General features: G+C 43.2%; 1 protein-coding gene across 4 annotated transcripts in view; it reads left to right on the top strand.

Moving 5' to 3' along the window:
* The window catches only part of reps2 (RALBP1 associated Eps domain containing 2), a 216,450-nt gene that overhangs the window by 116,417 nt on the left and 86,487 nt on the right, over positions 1-13,546 (top strand). For all 4 annotated transcript variants that reach the window (XM_078559376.1, XM_078559375.1, XM_078559377.1 and 1 more), the window contains 3 exons: positions 2,042-2,192; positions 6,671-6,734; positions 12,741-12,889. In XM_078559376.1, the coding sequence (XP_078415502.1) occupies positions 2,042-2,192; positions 6,671-6,734; positions 12,741-12,889 (364 nt within the window). The remainder of the gene's footprint in view (positions 1-2,041; positions 2,193-6,670; positions 6,735-12,740; positions 12,890-13,546) is intronic.

Here is a 13,546-nt window from a genome sequence, read left to right on the forward strand (position 1 = left end):
CCCACAGCAATGTGGTTGACTCTTAAATGCCTTCTGAACAAGGGCAATTAGGGGTGGGCAATAAATGCTGGCCTAACCAGTGATGCCCACATCCCATGAATGAATTTTTTTAAAAGCCCATGTTAGTTATAGGGAACTGAGATGTTGAATCCTATAATATACGACTTAGGAATAAGGAAGAGATTTTGCAGGCGGAGAGGAAGAGTAAGGAACTAAATTTAAAAAGCCTCACCTTGGGGGTAATCTCTCTTTTATTGCCTGGGCCACGTGCAAATTGGTACTGAGATCGGCAGAATATGAGAGTTAACATGTGGTTAAAGGGCTGATATGAGACCAAGGGGTTCCTTTTTATGGGACAAGGGCATCAGTACTGAGACAAGGATGGGTTCCACCTGAGCCATATTGAAACCAGTGTCCTAGCAGGAGGGGTATATAGGGAAATGGCAAAGAGTTTAAACTAGTTAAGATGGGGTGGGGGGCGGGGGGGAGAGAGGGATCTAAAAGAAATGAAGCATGTTTAAATGTAAATGGAACAGAGAGCATGGGGCAGACTAAGGGAGCACAGAACTGGCCAGGGAATAACTAGAATTATAGAACAGGAGTACGAAAAGTGAGAGGAACTGCTATTAAAAATAATTTAATCTATCTGTACATCAATGCACATACTGCCTGTAATAAAACAGGGAAACTATAGACAATAATAATGGAGGAACCAGATATAATTTGGATTGCTGAGACATGGCTATAGAAAAATCAGGACTGGGAATTAAACATTGCAGGGTGTAACATCTTCAGAAAAGGGTGTGTGAAGTAGTTCTTATCAGAGAGAACACAATAGCAGCATAAAAAAAGAATGCAATCATCGGCAAGACTGAATTGGAATCCATGTCAATAGAAATAAGTGATAGAGATCAGTCACACTAAGAGGTAGCTTCCCGACCACTTGATAGTGGAAAGGATGTTGGTCAGGGGGTTGGGGGGGTGATATGCAAACAAATTATGGAAATGAATAATAGAACAATAATCATGGGGGATTTCAACAACTGTAAAATTAATTGGCCAGAAGAGAAAAGTAAAGAATGGAGTTCCTACAATGTGTACAGGACACATTTCTAGCCCAGCATTTACAAAGCCTGACAAAGTAGGATTTGCTATTGGATCTAGTACTGGGGAAGAGAAACAAAACTAGGGGAAGATCAAGGCAATAATGACAATATGGCTTATAATAACAATTGAAGACTTAAGCCTGATGAAAGCCAGGGTAATATTTTGGAGAAAAGTTGATTTTGTGGGGCTGAGAAGAGAACTTTGGAAAATAAAATGGACAACAATATTGGCAAACAATGATGTAGAATAACAATGGGAAGCTTTTAAAACAGTGAGGCCAGGAAAAATAGATTCCTCGACATAAATAACAAGGAAAAATTGAACACCAATAAGACTCCATGGGTGAATAAAGACATAAGGGAAGATTTGAGGGTAAGGGAAAGGGCATACACCCAAGTATATGGGCAACAGGGGGGAGCATGACGAGGAAATGAAGGGCCTAGTAGAGAAGTCAAATAAAATCTTAGGGAGGTAAAGAGGGTCTATAAGGAACTAAATTATCAAGGGACGTAACCAAAATAGTAAAATATTTTACAGGCAAACAAATTTAAGGAATACTAGAATGGCAATAGGGCCACCAATGGGAGCTCAGGATAAAATCATGAGCAGTGATAGCAAAGTGGCAGAAATATTAAATAATTATTTCGTCTCAGTATTTATCGGGTAGGCCTGACATAAGATGAGTTGAGAAATTATATAATGACATTTAAAATGAAAAGTAGAGAAATATTAAATGGGCTAATCAAACTCAGATGAACATCCCTGGTCCAAGTGTTTGGATGTTTCTATTTGAAGCAATTTCAAATTAGCAGCAGTTTTATCAAGTTTTCCACACGAAAAAATAAAACAAGAGCAAGTTCCCCTAATGGTTGATGCCATTAGATTTATTCCTACAGTAAATGATGGCCTAATGATGTCTTTCTGAACTTTACAGAAGCAAGTATCTGTACAACCAGCAGATCCAGAAGCACAGGAGGGCCCTTCAGACTACACAGATGACCCCTGGAGGATAACTGAGGAACAGCGAGAGTACTACTTCAATCAGTTTAAAACACTGCAGCCTGATATGAAATCTCTCATTTCTGGTAAAGCACTTTATTCAAAGCAGAAATACCCTATTGTGAATGAAAAGGCTGATCTGTCACAAAATGGTTATCATTTCTTTATTTTTTTTTTAAGCTTTCCATAAAAGCCAGTGAAGTAAAATTAGGCTGGGTGCCTGACGAGGGATTTTGTATCCCTGACACAGTTGAACTTCACCCTACCAAAGTCTCTCAGAAAATGTCACAATGGTTCACCACTATGACTGATAACAGCCACCCTCACGGACTGAAGGTTCCAACTTGTGCCAAATGAAAGGCAAATTTCTGTTATGAATCCAGGCCCAAAGAGGAGCTGGATGGAGACTTCCCAAATTCATTTCACTTGGGAGACTTGCAGAAAGCAGAGAGGAAGGAATGCAACTGCGTCATATCCCAGTGAGCAGAACCCAAACCCCGATTCAAGCCTGTTACAATGCTGAGCTCCTCTTATTGCAACTTGCTGAAGAATGTGACATGTTAATATTAACTGGTAAATTCTCCTGGTTTCCCTTTAATTAATAGTCTGGTGTGTGTCCGTAGAGCATGGGGAATTACTCAGATTGCAAAATGTATGATAAATTTAATTACTTAATTTATATGCAATCAAAAACAGCTATCTCTATTAGAATAATCTTGTTACAAAAATTTGCCATTCACTGAAAGCAACCAATCAGACCCCTATAAATAACCGTACAACTCCTTGTGAGTAGCCAAATTGGTATTCTAGCCATATCAGTATATGCCTTTGAAATAGAATTTACAGGCATATATAAAATTAAGTGTAGTAATTTTTGTCCAGATTGTCTACACATCATCTCGACATCTCTCCTGATAACTTCATCCTTTTGTCCCTGTATATTGCTTTATTCCTGGATTTTTTTTTATTACCAAGACTTTCCTTTGGCTTTAATTTGTTCAGCGGGTACGGTATATGAGGTGGTGAACTTCAGTGTTAATTCAGTGAAAAGTTCTCAGCAGAAACCATCTCTTGTTGCCCTAGCTGTGTATTAGCTGCCCTCCCATCTCACCCCTCTGTAGAATTTCCAGGCCCCAGCTCATCGGGCTCTCCCAGTGACTCCCAACTTCCCAGCTGCAATAAATCACTCCTCTACTGGTCTTGGATATCATTCCTTTCCAATGCTGTTGGAAATCAGTGCACTGAAACTCACCCTTGGTCATAAGGTTCTAGCCCCTGATAGAGATTTCAGGCCAGACCCATGTCTGGCAGGCCTCATCCTGAGCCCAACAGGCACCCACTTTCTTTCTCAACCATGTGCGTTCCAGCCTGTCCCCATCTGATTGCACACCCCACTTCTGATATGGTACACAGCAGTTATCATCTTTCCAAAACCCTGGGCTTCAAAATGGTGAGAAATTTAGTACAATAGTAAAGGAATGTTAATAAGCACTATACAGACCAAGTATGATGTGTGTGTGGGGGTGTAAGGGCGACAAGGAGAAGATATGGCACAACTGCAGAATCAGAGAGAATTCTTTTGTACCTTTCCACCCCACTACTACTACTACTTCAGATAAGCGTTCAGGATGCGATACCTGTCTTGTCCTAGTACTCGCTAGCTGTCCAGTGCCCTAGAGCACTGTACTGTGCCCTAGGGCCTTTTGTGGGGGTAGGGTGGATTGGAGTGGAGGGGTGCCTTTTGCACCCGTGCCTTAGAACAGGGATACTCTGCCTATTTTTGCTTCTGTGCCAGCTCATCTCCTGTGTTAGAAAATCTGCCCGGACCCCCTGTAACCTAAATACACATTTCAGTATAAAAATGGGTTTTGCAATAGAAAATATATAATTGATTATTTTTGTTCTACTTAATGGGACCAAGAAATTCAGTGTTTTGAAAATACAGCCTCCTTGTCCACAAACTAGCCAAAATAAACCTGTTGGATCAGAGACTAGACTGGAAAACACACTCCCTCGCTTACATGACAGAGTGCCAAGCACCAATTGTTTTTCTGACAATGTCTGCGCTGCCTGAGGCATTGCTGCCTTTCCCTTGTGGCAGAACATGAATGGTTTTTGGGAGCTTCTGTGTGGCCAATGTTTAACAAATCCTAAATATCCATTTGACAAAACAGCTGCCAGGTGCTTGACTTTTCCCAGCACAGCACTGCATCCTGTCACTGTCCAATCGGAACACATCATTCAATGTACCTATCAAAGGGAAGGTCAGACCTTTCATGCCCGCTTGCTTTTCTATTTATGTTGGTCTTTTCTCACACCAGGCTTGTTTTTATATGTAAAACCACTTTTATGTCATTCTAATTTCAAAGTAAGTTTAATTTCACTTGAAATCAGTTGCGTGTGTTATTTTTAATTTGATCCTCAAAGCCACTGCAGGAGGGACACTATTGGTGATGTGCTGTCGGTGCCGCTTCCCCTCCGAACACCTGACGCACCAGTCAACAGGAAGGGTGCAAGTGGCCAATAATGAATGAGAGGGAGGGGCCCAGAGCTGGCCAGCCTCCACTGTGGCTCAACTTTAGAGGAGCATTGTGGTAGAACATAAGAACTAGGAGCAGGAGTAGGCAACTCAGCCCCTCAAGCCTGCCCCACCATTCAATACGATCATGGCTGATTTCATTTTGGCCTCAATTTCTCGCCCTCTCCCCATAACCTTTCAACCCATTACTAATTAAAAATCTGTCTATCTTCTTCTTAAATTTATTCAGCGTCCCAGCATCCACTGCACTCTGAGGTAGTGAATTCCACAGACTCACGACCCTTTGAGAAAAGTGATTCCTCCTCATCCCTGATTTAAATCTACTACCCCTTAGCCTAAAACTGTGGCCTCTCATTCTAGAATGCCCCACAAGGGGAACCATCCGCTCCATGTCTACTTGGTCTATCCCCTTTAGCAAATTATATACCTCAATTAGATCTCCTCTCATCCTTCTAAACTCTAGCGAGTATAGGCCTAAACTACTCAATCTCTCCTCATAAGACAAGCCCCGCATCTCTGGAATCAATCTAGTGAACCTCCTCTGAACCGTCTCCAATGCAACTACATCCTTCCTCAAGTAAGGGGACCAAAACTGTGCACAGTACTCCAGGTGCGGTCTCACCAATGCCTTGTACAGTTGCAACAACACTTCCCTATTTTTATACTCTATTCCTTTAGCAATAATTGCCAAATTCCATTTGCCTTCCTTATTACCTGCTGTACCTGCATACTAGCTTTCAGCGATTCATGCACGAGGACACCCAGATCCCCCTGGACTGAAGCATTCTGAAGTTTCTCTCCATTTAAATAATAAGTTGCCTTTTTATTCTTCCAAGCAAAATGGATAACCTCACACTTATCCACGTTAAATTCCATCTGCCAACTTGTGGCCCATTCACCTAACCTGTCCATATCCATTTGTAAACTTCTTAATTCTTCTTTGCAACTTACTTTCCTACCTATTGTGGTGCCATCTGCAAATTTAGCTATAGTACCTTCTACTCCTGAATCCAAGTCATTAATATAGATTGTAAATAGTTGGGGCCCAAGGACCAAACCCTGTGGCACCCCACTAGTTACAGCTTGCCATCCAGAAAAAGACCCATTTATCCCGAAACCCAGGCTAAAGTGGTGTCGCTGCTGACGGGGAGGAGAAGGCCTGGATCCAGTGAATAGATTCTTTATAAACGATGTGGGCACAGTGACAGCTCCTTCTCTTTCTCAGCCAGCCCCAGTGTTATCTCAGGCTCCTTGAAATCTTCTCACGGACTCCCAATTGAGAATTGCTGCCCGGGGGCTTGGGGTGCCCTGCCCTGTGCCCGGGGGCTTGGGGTGCCCTGCCCTGTGCCCGGGGGCTTGGGGTGCCCTGCCCTGTGCCCGGGGGCTTGGGGTGCCCTGCCCTGTGCCCGGGGGCTTGGGGTGCCCTGCCCTGTGCCCGGGGGCTTGGGGTGCCCTGCCCTGTGCCCGGGGGCTTGGGGTGCCCTGCCCTGTGCCCGGGGGCTTGGGGTGCCCTGCCCTGTGCCCGGGGGCTTGGGGTGCCCTGCCCTGTGCCCGGGGGCTTGGGGTGCCCTGCCGTGTGCCCGGGGGCTTGGGGTGCCCTGCCCTGTGCCCGGGGGCTTGGGGTGCCCTGCCCTGTGCCCGGGGGCTTGGGGTGCCCTGCCCTGTGCCCGGGGGCTTGGGGTGCCCTGCCCTGTGCCCGGGGGCTTGGGGTGCCCTGCCCTGTGCCCGGGGGCTTGGGGTGCCCTGCCCTGTGCCCGGGGGCTTGGGGTGCCCTGCCCTGTGCCCGGGGGCTTGGGGTGCCCTGCCGTGTGCCCGGGGGCTTGGGGTGCCCTGCCCTGTGCCCGGGGGCTTGGGGTGCCCTGCCCTGTGCCCGGGGGCTTGGGGTGCTCTGCATTTGGTCCTGGGACTGAAAGAAGGAAAACTATGCTAGAGTCGACAATCTTCAGAATTTAACTGATCCAGAAAGATTCTCTATACTTCATGTTTACACATTTTAATCGCAAACTAATCCAAGTCTTCTTACAGGTTCTGTTGCCAAGGACTTCTTTACAAAATCAAAGCTTCCAATTCGAGAACTTTCTCATATATGGTAAGTTTAATTTAATTATATTTGTTCCTGTCTGGCTGGCACTGATCAAGAGTACACCAAACACCAAAGAATCACCGTGTGAAGGTGCCCAAATCTCTACGATTTTTTATATATGATGACAGACTGAATCTTGCAAATTCTAATCTCTCCTTCAGTCTTGAAGCTCCAGTCAATGCTTGGATCTTTTTTCACAGACTGGAGTTGTGAACCCAGAGTTTGCTGGGAACTTAATGACAAATTAACAGCGCTTTCCATTACTAATCTGCTTAAAAAATAAAGCAAATTGTATCAAAGAAGAGAGACCCAGTGAGTTGTAAATCACCACAAATTACTGGGCAGTTTGCAATGCTTCACTATTTACATCCCAAAAATGGGAGCTTGACGGTAACCTCTCGATGAATTTCAAAATTTGCTGAGTTTGTGCTGTAAATGTGAATAAACCTCACTATAGCCATTCAGGGCTGGTGTTTTAATGTCGTAATGACCCTGTTAATGATGCAATTTATGATTCCGACATGAAACTCAATCTCAAAGGCTGAGGGGGTACAATTGGAACTGTAGCGTGTCACTCCCACAGTTAGTCAATTGTTCCTAGAAGTTTTTGAATATTAAATTTTTTATTTTTTTGATGTTTCCAGTTTTTCTGTATCTTTATCGTGCTGTTTTAATCCAATCTTTCATGCACTCTGTTTCTCTTTCTGTATCTAATTTGACTCTAATTCTCCCTGTTTCCTTGGTCAATTGCTTTGTTTGGTTCCGTATCCTTATGTTTCATTGGTTAAGGAGATAGACTGCCAGCTCTCTCATTCACCAATATCCCAGGAAGAGTAAATTCTATCTATACAAAGAAGGCTAATCCTATACCTACCTACACTAACCTCTGAATACCCATTATTTAAATGATAAATCGTGAGAACAGCTTAGTCAAAGCACATTCTGGTACTGTGCATTTCACCACTTTTATGCAGTGGCTTTGAATTTGATTATCAGCATTAAAGTCAAAGCAATGATAATATGGTGATTTATTTTTCCTTCCTCTGAGGTGTCCACATTTATACCAATTTCGTTGAGGTCACCTAACTCGTACCGATCACCTATCTACAGATTAAATCTAGGTTTTGTTGGTCTGTATAGCTCAGTACAGCACATCAGTCTGCAGAGCCAGTGAGGAAAACCCACTTCCATAATTTGAGCACAGTGCATAAACATAAATACAATCAACTATTTATGTTTGTGCTTTGGTTAGAAGTCCCACCAAGGTAAAAGAAAATGGTTGAAAGTGGTTTTATTCTGAAGGAGAGCATGGTGTAAATTCCGCAGTTCCAGTGACCTTACCTGTGCTTGGTGATTTTTGTGGCATTTGGGCAGTGCAATTGTCTCCTAAGCAATCTGCATTATCGGCACGTGTAATTTTAAGTAGTTGCAAGTTTATTGTGTGGTAACTTTCGATATCGATGCTGCAGGTCTGCTGAGCATTGCACCCTCCACAAGCAGGAAAATATAATCACACACAGTCTGAGTTATGCTGGTGATGTGACATTTCAGATTATTTGTGGAAAACTGGTTCTGCTGTTGCTTATTCTGAAGCGAGGTCTATTTCTAGAAACATTTACTGGTGTGACTTTGGTTCGCTCAATGGCGATTTCTGTATTCAAAGCTTTGTTTCAATTTTTAGAATTGTGTCCGAATGGCTGGGGAGGAACTGCTCACATACCCTCCCTCTTCCTCAAACTCCTTGAAGGCTCCCATATCTCCTTACCACGCGGCAATTAGACTTCTGTTGCTGTGCCTCTTAGCTTTAATTTTAATGGTGCTGTAGTTTGCTTATTCTAGATATTCGTTGAAATTAATTTTCCATCATTCCCATCTCAACTCCTCCATCAGCTATTACTGTGCTGCTCAAGTGACTGCATCTCGCTTCAGTCTGTCGCTGATCAATCTTGAAGCAGTGAAGTAGCAACAACAACAATCGTACTTTTATTCTCTGTCAATGCTCAGTCTATAGGTTTTGTGGATAATGGTTGCAACTTAATTTGTTAGCTTCCTCAGTGACTGATATGGTGTCCACATACAGGCTAATTAGGTGTTTCTCAGCCACTTACTGTATTGCCACCTATTGTGCATTCAATGATCGTTCCTATCCCCAAATCAATCATGACGCCAAACAAGCTTGCTGAAAAAAAAGTTACGGTCCTGTTTCATGTCATCTGTAACAGGCAGCCTCAGGAGTATGTCTGTCTGCTGCCAAGAGCTGCATAGTCATCACCACAAAAAATGTCCAATAATGCCCAGCAGCTAAAGAGCCCTACCGTTTTTAAAATAAACGATTCCTGTCATTAAGATATCCATGCTTTCACAGCAATGAGCAGTTTCATGAATGAGGGCACATGCTGGTCCCTGTTCTGTGTCCCAGGTTTCCTTCAATTAGAAACGCTGAATCCAAGGATGAAGAACTGAGCTTAGTGCATAAGTAAAAAAAAAAATAACTTGCATTTCCGTAGTGCCTTCCACATTCTCAAGGAGCCCCAAAGTACTTTACAGCTAATGAAGTATTTTTGAAGTGTAGACACTGTTGTAATGTAGAAAATGCAGTAGCCAATTTGTGCACAGCAAGCTCTCACAAACAGCAAAGTGATAATGACCAGCGAACCTGTTTTAGTAGTGTTGGTTAAGGGATAAATATTGGCCAGGAAACTGCTCTTGTTTGATTACCACTGTGCGACCTCTTATGTCCACTGGAGAGGCCAGACAGGGCCTCTGTTTATCGTCTCACATGAAAGACCCCTGATAGTACAGGACTGCACTGGAGTGTTAGCCTAGATTTTATGCTCTAACAGCTGGGGGAGAATTTTCTTCCTGTCGGGCGGGCGTGGAGCCGATCACCGCCCGCGATCGGCTGCACGCTGCCATTTAACGTGGGGGGGGTCAAATAAGGCCCACCCAGTGTGACCCGCACCCAAAAACGCTCAGCACTATCTGTGCGGCCGGGGGGGGGGCGGGGGGTGGTGAGGGAGGGGTGGGAGATTCAGAGCCTGCGCTCTTTCGTCCATGCGCGTGAAGGAGCGCAGAAATCTCCCTGAGGCACGTTTCATTCTCAAAAATTGAAAGAAAGAATATATAAAATTATTCAGACATGTCCCCTCATGTGACATTGTCACGTGAGCTGGGATATGTTTATGAATTTTGTTGAGACATTTTATTGAATTAATAAACCCTTCATGAAACCTCATCCCGCCCGTGGATGAGGTTCCATGAAAAATGTGAAGGCCGCCTGGGCTCTTCGCCTGCCCCCCCCGCCAACCTTAAGGTTGGACGGGCAGCCCTGAGAATTAGTTCAATTAGATTATTAACGGCCTCAACAGGCCTTTGACAGTTCGGTGGGCGCGTAGCCGACTCCAGTGCGCGCCTGCCGAACTGAAGATCGGAATGACGTGCGGTGACGTCGGGATACACACCTGATGTCACCGCACGTTGTTTTACGCGTCGGCGTGCGGGGCCCGCCTCTGCACGCCGATCAGAAGATTCCGACCCTGGAGTGCGACTCGAACACACAACTGTCTGACTCTTGAGGTGAGTGTTACCTATTGAGTCACACCTGACGGATTGTTGTGACTCATTATGGTCTCTGAACAACCCAAAGTGCTTTCATAAATAATGGATTACTTTTGAAATAATATCAATGTTGTTCTGTCAGAGAACAGGATTGTTTGATTGATGCCATTGCCATTGGACTTGCTATCCACCCGCTCTACTGTCTATATTAACAGTATGTATGATGCACAGGATAAACTGCAGCAACTCGCCAAGTTCATTTTTGGCAGCATCTCCATGTCCAGCAGCCTCTAGACTGAGGAGGAGAAAAGCAGCCATGTTGTTGGAACACCATTACCTCCACATTCCCCTCTATGGCGCACATGATCCCGACTTGAACACCCACCTGTCTTTCATTCATTATCACCTGAGTGCAAATCTAACTGGCACGATTGCAGAAGCACCAGCAGAACTGCACTGGTTCAAGAAGTAACCCCACCACCGTTGTCTTGGGGCATCTCTGGAGGTGAAGATAAATGTGGCCTGGCCAGCATTACCCATAGTCCAGAAAGAATTACTATTAAATGATTACTTGTCCTCTGTTGCAAAAACTTGACTCGCTTTGTAAAGCACGAGTCTTCTGAGACTTGTGCGCTAACCTGCATTAATGGCATGAAGATTTCCCTGTTGACCCTAAAGCTATTGCATGAAATGATTTGGCCAGCTCAACACACTTCTTAACAAACGTAGGCCCATAGCATAAAATTCCCTAAAATAGGCATCTGATTGGTTTAGGAAGTGCTAAAGCCACACTGTTTAAATAGGGATACTCTTGAGGTTAAAGTTAAATCATGTTGATTTACCAGGTACAGAGAGATTATTAAATCGGGTTGGAACCAAGTGCAGATTGATTTACTTCGCATGCAGCTCATGGTGAAAGTACCTCATTCAGATAGTGGTGCCGAGAGTGGATCCTTTGACAGCCAAGTGCTTCGTGGTGATGAATGTAAGATGCATGAGGGGTGGGGGTAAAAAACATAAGTGATGAGGAATTTTTCTGAACTTTTTTTCTCTATAGCCTACATGGTAATCTGTCCTGTAGCGCGCACTATTTTCCAGATCAGTGTAGACATGTGGGTGCAACATCATATTTTTATGTGAACTGGAGCTGGTCTCTCCCCTGTTCAGCCGTAGTGAACTCCAGACATATGAAATGAGTTATACAATCTGAATTCAAAAAGTTGCTTCAAAGTTGGATCGCTTGAAAGAAAAAGCAGATAAAACAGATTGTGATGAACACAGATAAAATATCGGATATTAGGTTATTTATAAGATTGTATCTGCTTTCTTTCATCTTCACTTATTAATTTTATGACTTTTTCTATGTTTAGTTATATTTCAGAGCCAAATTCTCCCTTTTTTGGGACAGTATGATTTGGAAAATTGAGATTATCTTGAATGGCTTTGAATGGAAAGTACAACAATTATCAAGAACATCTATTGGGTTTGTCAGCAAAATTGAAGCCCATTGAGATTAAAGAAGCAAAACAGCATAAATACAAAACTAGCTAAGAGATAGAAAATAGTGTTGAGGTAGCTGGCTGTTTTACAGACCAAAAAAGCGGTATAACAGTGATATGCCCCATGTTCTAGTACCACTGCTGTCTTTGATGGCAATGAGAAGTTTAGTTTGGAAGGCACTGCCTGATAAGGTTGTGGGTACTCCTTCAGTAGTAGCTTTCAAAGGGGAAATGGGATAAATACTTGAAAGAGAAAAAAAGTCGTTTGCAGAAAAAGTGGGGAAGTAAGACTAACACGACAGTGCATTGGAAATCAAAAGTTATCATTTCCAATTCAATGAGTCAACATTTTACTTCAGCGTTATTTCAGAAATTATTAACGAAATTTCTTGTTTTAATTGAATAAGACCTGGAGGGGTTTTTGCTCTAATGAGAATTGTATGTTAAAATAGTTGTGGTGTTTCTCCAATGACCCTCAGGGCTTAGGGCTGTCTTGCTTTCTGTATAGAAATAAAGGTTTCTTTATTAAAATAAAGGTCTACCTTTTTTCTCTTGGATACCTTGCTTTTTCTAATGGAGAGGAGCCTCTGCCTACTGCATTCCTGTTTAATCTGCAGGACCAGCTTGGTTGACTGACTCCAAACTAATGTATTTTTTGCCCCGCGCCTTCCCATAATATCTGAGCATGGCTGAACTTCTTCACGTTTCAGAGGAGAAATCTTTGAGACTTTTTTTTCAATACAGTATATTGTAAAACAGTTGAACTATATCTTATATTCTATAAGAACAATATTGAATGTTAAGGAGCATGGTTCTGTTTGAAACAGTTTACAAAGAAATCAAATGTTTCTCTGGATTTAACGTTGGAATCTTACTCAAGTCCTCTGAGGATTTGTATGTTGCTGATACAGATAAAGGGTTTAGATGTCAACAGCCATTATGTCTATGCCTGCAGGGAACTCTCTGATGTGGATTGTGATGGAGCTTTGACATTGTTCGAGTTCTGTGCCGCCTTTCACCTTGTCGTAGCCAGGAAGAATGGCTATTCATTGCCAGCCACACTTCCCGAGACCTTGATGCCTGAATATTTACAGAGGAGCGAGGGTAAGCCGAATCTAAGGGATCATCCCATGCTTTCAGAGGGTAGCAACGCTTAAAGGGGATGTGGAGCAGATTAATACGGTTCCAACACTTAAGCCTGATTCTCCAACCAGCTCTTGTCAAGTATGGCTCCCCCATTGTTAGCAATGTAAGGACAATGGCGTCATTAAGATAAAAGCAAAAAACTGCGGATGCTGGAAATCCAAAACAAAAATGAAAATACCTGGAAAAACTCAGCAGGTCTGGCAGCATCGGAGAGGAACACAGTTAACATTTCGAGTCCGTATGACTCTCCAACAAAACTAAGTAAAAATAGAAAAGAGGTGAAATATAAGCTGTTTTAAGGGGGGGTGGGGTAGAGCTGGATAGAGGGCCAGTGATAGGTGGAGATTGCCAAAAGATGTCATAGACAAAAGGACAAAGAGGTGTTGACGGTGGTGATATTATCTAAGGAATGTGCTAAGTAAGGGTAGAAAACAGGACAAGCAAGGTACAGATAGCCCTAGTGGGGGTGGGGTGGGGTGAAGGGAAGGGATCGAAGTTTCAACTGAAACTATTTCTATTTTCTCACACTTTTAATTCTGGAAAAGGTAGATATTGATTTTAGTAAATATATTACATAGTTTTTGTCATCCAAGAAAACTCATTTCACTTGTCAAT

Source organism: Cetorhinus maximus, chromosome 16 (assembly GCF_964194155.1).
Source record: "Cetorhinus maximus chromosome 16, sCetMax3.hap1.1, whole genome shotgun sequence".
NCBI lineage: Eukaryota > Metazoa > Chordata > Chondrichthyes > Lamniformes > Cetorhinidae > Cetorhinus > Cetorhinus maximus.